The sequence below is a fragment of the Somniosus microcephalus genome, unplaced genomic scaffold, assembly GCF_052327205.1.
Source record: "Somniosus microcephalus isolate GS21.2 unplaced genomic scaffold, FLI_Smic_1.0 unresolved_chr5, whole genome shotgun sequence".
Lineage (NCBI taxonomy): Eukaryota > Metazoa > Chordata > Chondrichthyes > Squaliformes > Somniosidae > Somniosus > Somniosus microcephalus.
This window is the reverse complement of record NW_028225183.1, coordinates 47,150,864-47,167,445: the sequence shown is the minus strand read 5'-3', so window position 1 is coordinate 47,167,445 and position 16,582 is coordinate 47,150,864. Positions and strand designations below refer to the sequence as shown.

Below are 16,582 nucleotides of genomic sequence, written 5' to 3'. Positions count from 1 at the left end.
CAGAAACTGAGATACAGAAAAAACCCGCGCTCACATTAATGTTCTGTGATTACGATGGCCGGAATGAATTCTTCGACTAAATTAATGCTGTTTCAGAGCGTTGTGAAATGAGTTTGCAATGGCCTCCGGCATTGTCCCTTCCGACACCCCGTGCTTGGCCAGCTCCCCGGGCAGCACCAGACTCACGGCGGTCTGGATGTGTGGACACAATCCACACACTCCAAACTATTAGTGGTTGGTGCCATCTCCTGGCTGCCAGCCTGTACTGCAACACGATAACCATTCATCAGCAACTATTTTAAATTGGAGAGAAATAACCTGAACATCTTGTTTACGTTCAGATTAAGATGATTGCAAGTGCTATTCGTCCTGACTCAAGCTCCAAAGACCATTGGCGAGTGATCTGTAACTACAGAGGCTTTCATTTTAAAATTAGAGCGATGGTGGTACAGTGATGAGCCCAGCTGCCCTTCCTAGCGAGCTGACTCGGGTTCGAATTCTCGGTATCATGGGGTGAGGGCTCAGTCCAAGTGGAATGAACCTCACTCTCACACACAGTACCAGAGACTGACAGATACAGAATTAATTTAACTCTCATACACTGGATCAGAGACTAATATATACCGAATGAATCCCACACTTTCATACAACACCAGAGACAGAGAGATACTGAATTAATCTAACTCTCACATATAGAATCATAGACTGACAAAGAGAGAATGAATCTCACACTCATATACAGAACCAGAAAATGATCGAGACAAAGTGAATTCCAATCTGATACAGAGTATTAAAGACTTCTGATACAGAATGAATCTCACTCTCAAACATAATACCAGAAACTGACAGACACAGAATGTACCTCACTGTCACATAGAGCATCAGACACTGACTAATACAGAATCAATCCGCACTGAAACAGATTGTCAGAGACTGACAGGTGCAGGATAAATCTCACACTCACATACTGTATCAGAGACAGACACACAGAATAAATCTCACACTCACATACTGTATCAGAGACAGACACACAGAATAAATCTCACACTCACATACTGTATCAGAGACAGACACACAGAATAAATCTCACACTCACATACTGTATCAGAGACAGACACACAGGATAAATCTCACACTCACATACTGTATCAGAGACAGACACACAGAATAAATCTCACACTCACATACTGTATCAGAGACAGACACACAGAATAAATCTCACACTCACATACTGTATCAGAGACAGACACACAGAATAAATCTCACACTCACATACTGTATCAGAGACAGACACACAGAATAAATCTCACACTCACATACTGTATCAGAGACAGACACACAGAATAAATCTCACACTCACATACTGTATCAGAGACAGACACACAGGATAAATCTCACACTCACATACTGTATCAGAGACAGACACACAGAATAAATCTCACACTCACATACTGTATCAGAGACAGACACACAGAATAAATCTCACACTCACATACTGTATCAGAGACAGACACACAGAATAAATCTCACACTCACATACTGTATCAGAGACAGACACACAGAATAAATCTCACACTCACATACTGTATCAGAGACAGACACACAGAATAAATCTCACACTCACATACTGTATCAGAGACAGACACACAGGATAAATCTCACACTCACATACTGTATCAGAGACAGACACACAGAATAAATCTCACACTCACATACTGTATCAGAGACAGACACACAGAATAAATCTCACACTCACATACTGTATCAGAGACAGACACACAGAATAAATCTCACACTCACATACTGTATCAGAGACAGACACACAGAATAAATCTCACACTCACATACTGTATCAGAGACAGACACACAGAATAAATCTCACACTCACATACTGTATCAGAGACAGACACACAGAATAAATCTCACACTCACATACTGTATCAGAGACAGACACACAGAATAAATCTCACACTCACATACTGTATCAGAGACAGACACACAGAATAAATCTCACACTCACATACTGTATCAGAGACAGACACACAGAATAAATCTCACACTCACATACTGTATCAGAGACAGACACACAGAATAAATCTCACACTCACATACTGTATCAGAGACAGACACACAGAATAAATCTCACACTCACATACTGTATCAGAGACAGACACACAGAATAAATCTCACACTCACATACTGTATCAGAGACAGACACACAGAATAAATCTCACACTCACATACTGTATCAGAGACAGACACACAGAATAAATCTCACACTCACATACTGTATCAGAGACAGACACACAGAATAAATCTCACACTCACATACTGTATCAGAGACAGACACACAGAATAAATCTCACACTCACATACTGTATCAGAGACAGACACACAGAATAAATCTCACACTCACATACTGTATCAGAGACAGACACACAGAATAAATCTCACACTCACATACTGTATCAGAGACAGACACACAGAATAAATCTCACACTCACATACTGTATCAGAGACAGACACACAGAATAAATCTCACACTCACATACTGTATCAGAGACAGACACACAGAATAAATCTCACACTCACATACTGTATCAGAGACAGACACACAGAATAAATCTCACACTCACATACTGTATCAGAGACAGACACACAGAATAAATCTCACACTCACATACTGTATCAGAGACAGACACACAGAATAAATCTCACACTCACATACTGTATCAGAGACACTATTCACACCTTTGATTGCTGTGATTATCTTTCTGCCGAGGTGTGATAAAGGGCAGTTAGAAAGATTACCTGTAATCATCTGGCAGTATTCTCTGACTATATATGCTGTGTCTATATGCATTTCTCCTCTTCACCTGACGAAGGAGCAGCGCTCCGAAAGCTTGTGATTTCAAATAAAGCTGTTGGACTATAACCTGGTGTTGTGTGACTTCTTACATTTGTATCAGAGACAGACACACAGAATAAATCTCACACTTACATACAGTACCAGACAGTGACAGACAGAATTAAACTGATATTCACATACAGTATCAGAGATGACAGATACTCAGCATGAATCTCACACTCCCATACATAGAAACTTAGATTTTGGAGCAGGAGTAGGCCATTTGGCCCCTCGAGCCCGCTCCGCCATTTAATGAGATCATGGCTAATCATCCAAATTCAGTACCCTGTCTCTGCTTTCTCCCCATGTCCCTTGATCCCTTTAGCCTCAAGAAATATATCCAACTCCTTCTTCAATATATTTAATGAATTGGCCTCAACTGCCCTGTGTGGCAGAGAATTCCACAGGTTCACCAGCTCAATCCCTCCTCAGCTCAGTCCTAAATGGCTTACCCCTTATCCTTAGACTGTGACCCCTGATTCTGAACTCCCCTGTCATCAGGAACATCCTTCCTGCATCTGGTCTGTCTAGTCCTGTTAGAATTTTATAAGTTTCAATGAGATCCCCTCTCATTCTTCTAAACTCTAGCGAATATAAGCCTAATCGACCCAACCTCTCCTCATACATTACCAGATAATGACAGAGACAGAATTAATCTAAATCTAGCATACAGTACAGAATAAATCCCAAACTCACACGCCATACCAGGAAATGACAGATATAGAATAAATCTCAAACTCACATACAGTATCACAGATTGGCAGAGAAAGAGAATGAATCTCACACTGACACAGATTATCAGACGGTGACAGACCCAGAATTAATACACACTCGTACACAGTACCAGCAAATGATAGAGACAAAGTGAACCCCACATTAAAGACTGATTGGTGCAAAATGAATCTCACTCTCACATACAGTACCAGAGATTGACAGATATATAATACTCTAGCACACACATACAGAACAGAGACTGACAGACAGTGCATCAGAGGGCCTGGCAGATACAGAATGAGGCCACAATTACATGCAGTACAATTGATTTACATGTAGATTTAGTCCCACACTCACATACAGTACCAGGTACTAGCAGAAATGGAATGAATCTCAAACTAACATCAAGTGGCAGAGACTGATAGATGCAGTACGATTCCCACTTTCATAATCCGAGTGAGTAGCAGATTCATGCAGAATTCTTCGCTGAAAGACAGTACAAGAGACAGACTGATTCAGAACGAATAGGAATCTAACATACAGTACCAGAGACTGACAGATCCAGAATGACTCACACACTCACAATCAGTACCAGAGACTGACAGATCCAGAATGACTCACACACTCACAATCAGTACCAGAGACTGACAGATCCAGAATGACTCACACACTCACAATCAGTACCAGAGACTGACAGATACAAAATGACTCACACACTCACAATCAGTACCAGAGACTGACAGATACAGAATGACTCCCACACTCACAATCAGTACCAGAGACTGACAGATCCAGAATGTCTCCCACACTCACAATCAGTACCAGAGACTGACAGATACAGAATGACTCACACACTCACAATCAGTACCAGAGACTGACAGATACAGAATGACTCACACACTCACAATCAGTACCAGAGACTGACAGATACAGAATGACTCACACACTCACAATCAGTACCAGTGACGGACAGATGTAGAATGAATCTCAGACTTGCACACCGTCCTAGTGACAGGCAGATGTAGAATGAATCTCAGACTCACACTCTACCAGAAAATGACAGATTCAGAATCAATACCAACACTGACACACGGTACAAGATAGAATCCCACCCTGACACTTAGTCATAGTCATAGAGTCATAGAGTTATACAGCACAGAAAGAGGCCCTTCGGCCCATCGTGTCCACGCCAGCCATCAAGCACTGTCTATTCTATCGCCGCTCCTTCATCGTCGCTGGGTCAAAATCCTGGAACTCCCTCCCTAACAGCACTGTGGGAGTACCTTCATCACACGGACTGCAGCGGTTCAAGAACCTGTCTCACCAAAAACTTCTCAAAGGGCAATTAGGGATGGGCAATAAATGCTGTCCTTGCCAGCGATGCCCACATCCCATGAACGAATAAAATAAAAGTGACGGACAGGAAACTAAAGGATTCCACACACACATACCGTAACAGAGACTGAGATTGAGAATGATTCCTACACTTACATAAATCAATTCTATTTCAATTTCAATTTTATTTGTCACATAACCAAATACAACAAGTGAAATCCAGTCAGTGAAATGCTTTTTTCTTAACGAGCCGAGCGCAACAATCAGCAAAGGACACTTAGCTGCCTGGTACGCACGGAGCCCGCAAGGACGGCAGAGACTGAGTGATACAGAACTATCCCCACACACACAGTATTAGAGATTGGCAGATGCAGAAACAAAGTGGCGGAGACCACACCGCAATGCGTGAATATAGTGCACAAATTGGAGGAAGTCTATCTAACTGGCTGTCCCGTCCGGAAGGAGTGTTTGCGGCCCTGGAAGATGGTCTGGGAAATGGTGAATGGGCAGATGTCACACACGCACTTGCAGGGGGCGTGCTGGTGGCAAACACTCAGTCTGATTGGATACCTAAAGAAGCCAATCAGCGATATGCAGAAGAATGGAAATTGACATCATTCCTAACCAGCCAATCACAATCATTGCCTTCACCCATCCCTCATTAGCATAGGACTGTGGGGTTGCCTATATATTCCGAGCGCGGGGCGGGTTTGAGTCATTTTGTTTCTGAAATCGAGTTTGAGAATGGTGGACGAAAAGAAGACAGCTGCTAAGAAGGGCGCTAAGAAAACCGTCACTAAACCGGCAGCGAAGGGCGGCAAGAAGCGCAGAAAGTCGAGGAAGGAGAGTTACTCCATCTACATCTACAAAGTGATGAAGCAGGTTCACCCTGACACCGGCATCTCCTCCAAGGCCATGAGCATCATGAACTCGTTTGTGAACGATGTTTTCGAGCGCATCGCGGGTGAGGCTTCCCGCCTGACCCATTACAACAAGCGGCACACCATCAGCTCCCGGGAGATCCAGACCGCCGTGCGCCTGCTGCTGCCCGGGGAGCTGGCCAAGCACGCCGTGTCGGAAGGGACAAAGGCGGTGACCAAATACACCAGCTCCAAGTAAAACTCCACGCTGTCCTGAAAGAACAAACTCCAAACACAACGGCTCTTTTAAGAGCCACCCACTATCTCTCTGAAAGAGCTACACAACGCATCGCCTTGTAGATTCAATTTACTGTAATTATTAAGAACGTTTGAAGTTCCAGCTGTAGATGTAGTTTTTAACTCTCAGATAAGCAGCTTCATTGACCGGATCGCCCTTAGCGTCGATGTTGTATTTCCCGCCCACTAAAACACAAACACGGTCCTTGGTCGCACTTTGCCTTTGCTCTCAGACACGTTTATTTGCAGCGCCAGCCGACGAATTAAAAGCTTGTTTTAGGTGTGAGATTCCGATTTCAGTCACCTCGTTCTCTGTCAAGACCTTTGCATTTTTCTAAAGCAAGTTGGGAGTCCATCCGTTTATTAACCGGAGATTTGCTGCATTGTAACAACCCGGAATGGGAGTTCTTAGAGATTAGAACGCGGTCAGTTTGAACACTCTGCCCCTCTTTTCTCACAGCAGGACTCCCAGATCTGGTTTCACTCCCGCAGCAGCGCCTGTGCAAAGGATCGATCGATAATCTGTGAATCTCACTTTTACACAGATTGAGCTGGAATGTGTCCCGTTACAGAATCAATGGGAATTTAATCCCGCCCGTGTAAACTCAATATTGAACCCGAAATTAATCCTGATTGTAACAGCCTAGAATTTGCTTATGGTGATTTATTAATTTAATTCGCTCGTTTAGGAACATATTGGCGGGCTCTTTGGATTTAAAAAATCTTTGAAAACAGTTATTTTCCCCCTCTTTTCATTGGCGGGAAAAGCAGACTGTAATTGGTCACCGGAAAACACCAATGAAATTCACCACAGAGAGACCAATCACAAGTTCGCCTCTCTTCATTCCTCCAGAAAGTATAAGAACGACAGATGTGGGAGGAAACTTTCATTCTTTCACTGAACGAGTAAATTGTGGAAATGTCTGGAAGAGGAAAAACCGGCGGTAAAGCTCGGGCTAAGGCTAAGTCTCGATCATCCCGGGCCGGACTGCAGTTCCCTGTGGGCCGTGTTCACAGGCTCCTCCGAAAGGGCAACTACGCTGAGCGTGTGGGTGCCGGAGCCCCGGTCCACATGGCTGCTGTGCTCGAGTATCTGACCGCTGAAATCCTGGAGCTGGCCGGCAACGCGGCCCGCGACAACAAGAAGACCCGCATCATCCCCAGACACCTGCAGCTGGCCATCCGCAACGACGAGGAGCTCAACAAGCTGCTGGGAAAGTTGACCATCGCTCAGGGCGGGGTGCTGCCTAATATCCAGGCGGTGCTGCTGCCCAAGAAAACCAGCACTGCCAGCTCCAAGAGCAAGTAAAGCGGGCAGGATTTAATCTGATAACCCAAAGGCTCTTCTCAGAGCCACCCACTTTATCTGTGAAAGGGTTGTTTACTGTTCAGCCGTTCTCGGTTATAAACAGGACACGTAGAACTGTAAATCCACAAACACTACAGTGGGTTTTCTGTTACCGAAAATTTGGATCAGCGATTTAATACAGAGGGGGACTGGCTTCAGAGAAAAACAAAACACACGGAAACTTAACGTGAGACCGGCCCTAATTGAACACAGTGGGAGAGCCGAATATGAACGCATGTAAAGAAACCATTATAAAGCGGTTGTTGGGCTAACCGTTCCTTATTGGGCCAATAATTCCATATACATCCTGAGCACATTGATCCATACTAACTTTTCCCCTTTTAATTTGCAGATAGCATCGAACCAGAATTACAACTCTGGTTAATATAAAATATTCCAAATAGTAACTACTTCCCCCCGTAGTAAGTTGATTTTAAAAGTGAGATTCAGATACCTCCTTCCACTCACATTTAAACCGAGACCATACCCAGACATTGACTGCCCCCACTTTATAAATCCCAATTACATTAAGACTGCAAGAGCAGCACGGTGTGTGCACAGTCCAGTTTCTCTTGCGCCGATCGCAACTCTTTCCTTTGCTGATTTGGTGGCTCTTAAAAGAGCCGTTGTTGTATTTGGTGCTAAAGTCTGGAGCCTGGCAGGGTGAGTTTAGGCGCGCTCCCCGCGGATGCGGCGGGCCAGCTGGATGTCTTTGGGCATGATGGTGACTCGCTTGGCGTGGATGGCGCACAGGTTGGTGTCCTCAAAGAGCCCCACCAGGTAAGCCTCGCTGGCCTCCTGCAGGGCCATGACGGCCGAGCTCTGGAAGCGCAGGTCGGTCTTGAAGTCCTGAGCGATCTCCCGCACCAGGCGCTGGAAGGGCAGTTTGCGGATCAGCAGCTCGGTGGATTTCTGGTAGCGGCGGATCTCCCTCAGAGCCACAGTGCCTGGTCTGTAGCGATGGGGTTTCTTCACTCCGCCTGTGGCTGGAGCGCTCTTCCGGGCCGCTTTGGTCGCCAGTTGTTTGCGAGGAGCTTTTCCTCCGGTCGATTTGCGCGCTGTCTGCTTGGTCCTGGCCATTATCTGAACCGATCTCAGCAAAATCTGGATCACAGGGACTGTTAATGCGAAATCTGCAGTGTGTCCGCCTTGTTATACTCAGTGAGGGACCGCCCCGAGCACTAATTGGCTGGAGACCGGCACCCTCCCACTTCAAACCCAACTCTGACCAATCAATGAAACGCAGAAAACTCAGGCCCCGATTGGCTGAGCTGTGATTAATCGGCCATTTCAAAAAGTCCGCCAAATTTAGTACAGGAAATAACCGTTTTGAGACAAATCGATTTTATTCTGCACATATTGAGACGATCATTACCAGAGTCATTGAAGGTTTTAAATGTACCTTCCTGGGCTTGGTGCTTTAGGGCCCTTCCCATTGCCCGCACTCTGGGCTGTTGATGCTGACAGGAGCGGGGAAAGGGACCCGCGCCAATCTCCCGCTCTTCCACTCGATTCCTCTCCCTCTCCTCTCCAGCCCATTCAGAATTTCCCCCCGCCCGTCCCATTGTGACGTTAGCCGCCGCTTTCAGGGGAGAGGATCAGAATTCAGTCGCTTCTCTCTGTCCCCGTGGAGCCTGTGAGAAGGCCTTGGCCAATAATCTGTCATTGGGTAACTGTGCAGTCAGCGATCTGATACTCGGCACATTTTAGATTGCTGAATGGAGACTTATTGGCGCCGGTTACAGATAAGAGGCTGACAAATTAAACCTGTTCGTAGAACAGCGCCAGGAATTACTGACGGTGAACGCAGAATAACAGAACAAAATGACGGAGATTTTAAAATCATTCCATTGAAACTGGACTTTAGATTAATTCGCTTCTTTCCGGCACTGGAATTGGCGGGCTTTTTCAAAATCAAAAAAAATTCAAACATGTCGACAGGCCGACAATGTCAACCAATGATGTGCTTACTTTCTAATCTGTGGCTCTGTGATTGGTTACGAAATGGGATTGTGGAGCGGACCCCCAATCAGAAGTAAGGTCGGGTTAGAGCGGTCTCAAACTGCGGTAATTTCAGGTCCCCGAATGACTGAACTGAAATTTCACAATTTCACAAACCCTGTCAGTATCAGGGCCGGACACCACCGTCTGGCTGCAAATTCACAAGTTGGACTCTTTTCAGTAACCCACTCAACGGCTTATGGCCGACCAGCCAACTAATTATTAAATTATAATCATTACAGTATAACTGCACAATGGAGAAATGTGTAGACGCCATGTGGCTTTACACGGAGAGGGAATGTTCCGTCTGAGGAAATAACTCTCCATAAACCTGGTGCAACCGAAAGCGAAATTCAAAGATTACAGAACACATCACATATCTGTTAATAATATTTCTGACCACAATCTATTTTTGAGAACAATCTACCCCAGCTCCCGTTCCCAGGTCACTGCTCTCTCTGTGAGGCTGTGGGTGGCTCTTAAAAGAGCCTTTGTGTTGAGTTTGGTTGAAAGGGTCGAGTTGTTCAGCCGCCGAATCCATAGAGAGTGCGGCCCTGCCGTTTCAGAGCGTACACCACATCCATGGCAGTGACCGTCTTGCGCTTGGCATGCTCAGTGTAGGTGACCGCATCCCTGATCACATTCTCCAGGAAAACCTTCAGCACCCCACGGGTCTCCTCGTAGATCAGACCCGAGATTCGCTTGACACCGCCACGGCGAGCCAGGCGGCGGATGGCTGGTTTGGTGATGCCCTGGATGTTGTCACGGAGCACTTTACGGTGCCGCTTGGCTCCGCCTTTGCCCAATCCTTTGCCTCCTTTACCTCGTCCAGTCATGATGATTCTTCAGTCAAACTTCTGCTGAATGAGAAACGAACTGTTTCTGGCTGCTCTTATATACAGCCGACTCCGACCTGACTGAGAAAGCGCTGAGTAAGAGAGGCGGGGAGGGGAGGAGACAGAGTGAGAGATTAAACAGAGAGAGCGGGAGGGGAGGAGACAATTTCAAGAGTGACAGACAGAGCAGAGAGCGGCCTCTGATCTTCCAGCACCACCTCCAGCTTTCTGTACCCGCCAATTTCAAACCGTTTCTCGACCGTAGAACAGAAACACAGCGCTCCGCACAAACCCTTACAGACTCGGACTTCATATTCAAGGGTTTCCTGAAACCAGAATCTTTTAAATAAGGTCCTGTTACAATTAACAATCAGTAATATTCCCGCCTATATACAGTACCTTCTATCACAAGTCGACCCGTCTCCTTCCATGTCAATCTCTGACCTTATTCCATCTCCCCACACTTCCCCACACAGACGGGTTCAGCAGTTTACAAACACCTTATTCCAGCTGATTTGGAGAATCTCATGTGTTGGGGTACGAGTTGTGACGCAGGGTATCTCCGCCAGTGTCAGAGTCTCACAGAGACTCTCACCCTGAACCTGTGAACTGAAAATGACCCTGAACTGAGACTGGAGCCGAACACCCCCCAGTTAGAGTGAGGCCCGGCCCGGACATCCCATTCTCTCTGTGGGGGAGGGGTGGGTGCAGCGAATGTCAGCGAGTCACCAGGAAGCCGAGGTTCATTTGAAATGATTTCAATCTGGAATCTGAGCCCGGCCCCGGGACATGGATCATCAGATTCCGCGATCAGCTCTTTTTGGAAAGACGTGGTGGCTCTGAAAAGAGCCTTTGGATTCAGATATTTACAAGTTGTCCTTTTTACTTTCTTTTGCTCGCTGCTTTGGGAGACTTTGCTGATTTGGGCTTGGCCTTCGGTTTTTCCAACTTCTTGGCCGCCTTCACCATTCCGCCTGTGGCCTTCTTGGGGCTCTTGGGCTTCTTCACCGCCGCCTTCTTCCCAGCCGCCGCTTTCACTGTCTTTTTTGACGTTGCTGCCTTCTTGGTGCTCGTTTTCTTGGCTGCTGGTTTCTTGGCTGGAGATTTCGTGGCTGGAGATTTCCTGGCTGTTGGTTTCTTGGCTGGAGATTTCTTGGCTGCTGGTTTCTTCACCTTCTCTCCCTCTTTCCGCTGGGATTCCTTCTTAGCGAGCCTGAAGGAACCCGAGGCGCCCGTGCCCTTGGTCTGCTCCAGGGAGCCGTTTTCCACTTTCCTCTTGATAATTAACCTGATCTGGGAACTTAACTTCAGCACATCGACGCCGTTGGCAGCCAGAGCCTTCTTTATCGCGACCAGCGACATCCCCTTGCGATCGCTGCCACTCGCCACAACCTTGAGGATCTGCTCGCCCAACGTGGGACCGGCTGGCTTGGAGCGGGGAGCCGCCTTCTTCTTCTTGTTGGGAGCCTTGGTTTGAGCGGCGGCGGCAGGAGGAGCCGTTTCGGCGTCTGCAGTCTCAGTCATGTCGGCGACTCTGCAGAAAATCTCTCTGACAGTCAGAGCTGGGTCAGAAATGAAACGAGAGGCGGCGGCACAGAGCAACTTAAAGGCAGCGAGCGGACGGGGCGGAGACATCCTGCTGTCAGCTCCCGGCCCTCCAGCCTCTCCGTGTTTCTCTCTCCTCATTAACTCTCCGATTCCAATTAAACTCGGGCACTCCAGATTCCCAGACTGGCCTCTTTCTGTCTCAAAGACCGGGATGTTTGCTGTCGAGAAAGTTTCATCAGAATCAAAGGCAGCAATTTCCATTCAAAGCCGTTTCATTGCTGCACTGATCGCTCTCTCACCCCATCGCCGACATGTTCTCTGTTTTTTGACTGAAATTTTAAATCAAATAAAGCTTCACGTTTAATTCCCACTGCAGGGCTGAGCAGGGGGGCAGGGCGATCCTATGACAGGGAAATCTTTGAATTTTACACAAGAGGGTCTCTGAAATCAGGCGATGAGAGCGGACACACAAACACAGTGACATTAGTCTAACCCACCCGCCTCTTTAACACACTCGCTGACACAATGTTCACTCTGCTCATTCACAGCACAATCTGTTCCCAGATTTACAGTTCACAGGACAGGTTCTCCTCTCCTCTCGGCCTGTGCTGCTGATTCTCGGGGTTAGTTGCAGTTTCCCAGCTCAGTCAGTGTTAAACACTCTGAGGCCGGCGCTCCTCACAGTGTCTGTTCCCCAGATTCAGGGGCAGGAGCCAATCACAGCTGTGGCTGTGTTCACTCATATCTGGTTTGAAGGTATATTGTTCACCGGCAGAAATATGTTTGATTTATATGAAAGTAGAAATGAATTGATCATCGCCCCTCTAGCCTCTCTCTGTCTCTCTCCCCTCCGATAATGTGGAACAGAACAGAGCAACTGGTGTCCTGTGCATTCCATTCTCAACACCCAGGGACAGCAACCAGAGAGAGAGAGACAGAGAGACTGTATCAGTCTGAATGTTCGTACTCTGAGCCAGGCGGTCCACGCACTCTCTGTTACCGAGATTTAGGGAGGAACGTGTCACAGTTTGGCTGTGTCGATCCTAGCCTGCTTTTAGAATATAGTATTATTCGCAGAAATAATGTGACATTCTGTTCACCACACATGCCTTGAAGTCGGTTTCAATAGACCGAAAACTTAGAGGTTCAGCATCGATCCAGATATAACAGGCAGGGCTGGGGGATAGAGGGACTGGGGATTGATCCTGTACACTAGGCATTGAGGCAGACACATGAGATGACTCGCTTATATCCCGGTCACTGTCTGATGAACTTTTAGAAATTTACAGACACATATATATATGCAGAGGCAAAAAAAACACAAATAACCTTCAACGTAATACCGGCCGTCGTTGAACATGTTTGAGGGAGCTGAATAGAAACGGGACTTGCTGACAGTATAAATATGGAAGGGGTTTTAATTCTTGCCGGCATTCCAGTTTTGAGATTGTGGTGAACGCAGAATCTGACTGGATGCGTAAAGAAGCCAATCGCAGAGAACAAAGGAAATTGACAACGTTGCCAATAAACCAATCACAATCCTTGCCTGCATCCATCCCTCATTAGCAAAGCTCTGTGGGACGGACTGTGGGGCTGCTCGGAGCAGCGTTTACTTCAATTGTTTCCTGATACTGACTGAGACGATGGTTGACGATAAGAAATCCGCTGCCAAGAAGGGCGCCAAGAAAATCCAGAAGAAAGCGCCTCCTAAGGGTGGCAAGAGGCGCAGAAAGTCGAGGAAGGAGAGTTACTCCATCTACATCTACAAAGTGATGAAGCAGGTTCACCCCGACACCGGCATCGCCTCAAAGGCCGTGAGCATCATGAACTCGTTTGTGAACGATATTTTCGAGCACATCGCGGGTGAGGCTTCCCGCCTGGCCCATTACAACAAGCGGCACACCATCAGCTCCCGGGAGATCCAGACCGCCGTGCGCCTGCTGCTGCCCGGGGAGCTGGCCAAGCACGCCGTGTCGGAAGGGACAAAGGCGGTGACCAAATACACCAGCTCCAAGTAAAACTCCACGCTGTCCTGAAAGAAGAAACTCCAAACACAACTTAAAAGAGCAACCCACAATCTCTCTGAAAGAGCTAAAACTCATCTCCCTTTATGCTCAATTTACTGTAATTATTTCCTTAAGGAATGTGTTTGAGAACGTTTGATGTTCCAGCTGTAGATTTAGTTTTGAATCTTCAGATAAGCAGTTTCACTGGCCGGATCGACCTTAGTGTCGCTGTTGTATTTCCCGTCCCGTAAACTACAAACACGGTCCCTGATCGCTCTTTCCCTTTGATCTCAGACCCGTTCACTTGCAGCGCCTTCCGACGAATTAAAAGCTTGTTTTCGAGATGAGAATCGGATTTCATTCACCTCAATCTCTGTAAAAACATTTTCATTTTTTTTCAATGCCAGTTGTGGTCAATCATTTTATTAACCCGAGACTTCCTGCAGTGTAACAACCCAGAATGGGGTTTCTTAGAGACCAGAACGCGGTCAGTTTGAACACTCTGTCCCTCTTCTCTTCTCACAGCAGGGCTCCTAGTTCTGGTTTCACTCCCGCAGCAGCGCCTGTGCAAAGGATCGATCGATAATCTGTGAATCCTCACTTTTACAAAATTTGTGCTGGAATGTGTCCCGTTACAGAATCAATGGGGAATTAATCTCGCCCGTGAAAGTGCGATATTCAACCCGAAATTAATCCTGATTGTAACAGCCTGGAATTTGCAAGGGAGAGATGACATAAGATAAAATGAATTTTTAAAAACATGGTGAAAACTTTGGCTAATGGTATATTTATTAACTTAATTCGCTCGTTTAGGAAAATAATTGGCGGACTTTTCGAATTTTAAAAATGGTTGGCGGTCTGACTGTTGGGGACAGTTATTTCCATACACTTATCATTGGTGGGAAAACCAGACTGTGATTGGTCACCGGAAAACACCAATGAAATTCATCACAGAGAGACCAATCACAAGTACGCTCTCTGCATTCCTCCAGAAGGTATAAGAAGGGCCGATGTGGGCGGAGACTTTCATTCTTTCTCTGAACGTGTTGATTGTGAAAATGTCTGGCAGAGGTAAAACCGGCGGTAAAGCTCGGGCCAAGGCTAAGTCTCGATCATCCCGGGCCGGACTGCAGTTCCCTGTGGGCCGGGTTCACAGGCTCCTCCGAAAGGGCAACTACGCTGAGCGTGTGGGTGCCGGAGCCCCGGTCTACATGGCTGCTGTGCTCGAGTATCTGACCGCTGAAATCCTGGAGCTGGCTGGCAACGCGGCCCGCGACAACAAGAAGACCCGCATCATCCCCAGACACCTGCAGCTGGCCGTCCGCAACGACGAGGAGCTCAACAGGCTGTTGGGAGGGGTGACCATCGCTCAGGGCGGGGTGCTGCCTAATATCCAGGCGGTGCTGCTGCCCAAGAAAACCAGCACTGCCAGCTCCAAGAGCAAGTAAAGCGGACAAGATTCAATCTGATAACCCAAAGGCTCTTTTCAGAGCCACCCACAGTTTCCAGGAAAGGGCTGGTTCCTGTTCTGTTCTATGGCTCACAATTATCTCAGATCTAATTTAACATGTTAAATCTTAAATTCTACTTTGAAATTCACAGATTTGCCCATTAAGTTATCTATCCACCACTCACCTGACAATCAGACGCTGCCACACAGACAGAGTGACTGATACAATTGCTATCCTGTATGAACGAACACTCCCTCACTCACATGCAGTACCAGTGAGTGAGCGCTTGTGCTTTTCCTATATTCACCTGTCAATCCCACACTGATACAGTACCAGTGAGTGACAGATAACGTTTCTAGTGTAGCCTCACCAGACAATTAAAAATGTCACATTGTACTAGACAGTGTCAGATACAGTATCGACCGTTTTTCACCAGCCAATCTGCCACTGACAATACAGGCAGTGACGTTGTCTATCATAGGCACTTTTGTCAATCCCACTGCCACACTGCACAAGAGAGTGACAGATATAGTATCCCATATTCAGCAGTGACTCTCACATTGGCACCAAGAGCCAGAGTGACAGAGAGAGTATCTATCCCACAATCAATGATCAACCACACTGTTCACACTGGAATCGGGTGAGCGCGTCCATCTGCTTTTAATGGTTGTTTGGAGTTTTCAGCTGGACCAATAAACTATTTGGCAATGGATTTAAGCTGAGCATAAACACGGTGCTGAAGTATTTTCTCTCCAAATTAAAATGGTTTCTGCTGAATTATTGTCTCTTGTTGCAGCACTCACCGTCTGTCACTAGATGGCAGAGACCTTTAATAGTTTGGAAAGTGCGGATTGTGTCCACTCATCCAGACCGCCGTGAGTCTGGTGCTGTCCGGGGAGCTGGCCAAGCACGGGGTGACCAAATACCTCAGCTCCAAGTAAAACACTACAATTTACTGACAGAAATATAGAAATCACAACGGCTCCTTTACGAGCCACCCACAGCCTCTCTGAAGGAGCCGCCAGTTTACTGCACTGATTTCGCCAGTTTATTCAATCCAGCTAACGTCCTTTCAATCTGGTGAGGAAATTATCAGAACAATAGTATAACTGCTCCAAATTAATGTCTGTCTCAGATGAATTTTATAATTATAAATAAAAGTCTTTAATTTTAAATTTGGTGGAATGTTTCAAACTTTATTTTAGAATTGATCAATAGAGGCCAATAGTTAGTTCTGTTAAGGAAATGGGATTCCAATCAAGCAACCAATCGGAAGTA

General features: G+C 46.5%; 3 protein-coding genes across 3 annotated transcripts; all 3 read left to right on the top strand.

Annotated features, from left to right (window-relative positions):
- The first annotated feature begins 5,697 nt into the window (after positions 1–5,697).
- LOC147088151 (histone H2B-like) lies at positions 5,698–6,113 on the top strand. Its single transcript, XM_085977926.1, has one exon. It carries the CDS (start codon positions 5,702–5,704, stop codon positions 6,074–6,076), a length of 375 nt encoding a protein of 124 aa, XP_085834052.1. The 5' UTR covers positions 5,698–5,701; the 3' UTR covers positions 6,077–6,113.
- An 890-nt stretch (positions 6,114–7,003) lies between these two features.
- LOC147088150 (histone H2A type 2-C-like) lies at positions 7,004–7,442 on the top strand. Its single transcript, XM_085977925.1, has one exon. It carries the CDS (start codon positions 7,034–7,036, stop codon positions 7,421–7,423), a length of 390 nt encoding a protein of 129 aa, XP_085834051.1. The 5' UTR covers positions 7,004–7,033; the 3' UTR covers positions 7,424–7,442.
- A 7,350-nt stretch (positions 7,443–14,792) lies between these two features.
- Positions 14,793–15,301, top strand: LOC147088149 (histone H2A-like). Its single transcript, XM_085977924.1, has one exon. The coding sequence runs from the start codon at positions 14,864–14,866 to the stop codon at positions 15,299–15,301; it is 438 nt and encodes a 145-aa protein (XP_085834050.1). The 5' UTR covers positions 14,793–14,863.
- The last annotated feature ends 1,281 nt before the right edge of the window (positions 15,302–16,582 follow it).

Excerpts from the sequence above, each read along its gene's own strand:
- LOC147088151 (XM_085977926.1), top strand. The coding sequence starts at position 5,702 with ATGGTGGACGAAAAGAAGACAGCTGCTAAGAAGGGCGCTAAGAAAACC.
- LOC147088150 (XM_085977925.1), top strand. The coding sequence starts at position 7,034 with ATGTCTGGAAGAGGAAAAACCGGCGGTAAAGCTCGGGCTAAGGCTAAG.
- LOC147088149 (XM_085977924.1), top strand. The coding sequence starts at position 14,864 with ATGTGGGCGGAGACTTTCATTCTTTCTCTGAACGTGTTGATTGTGAAA.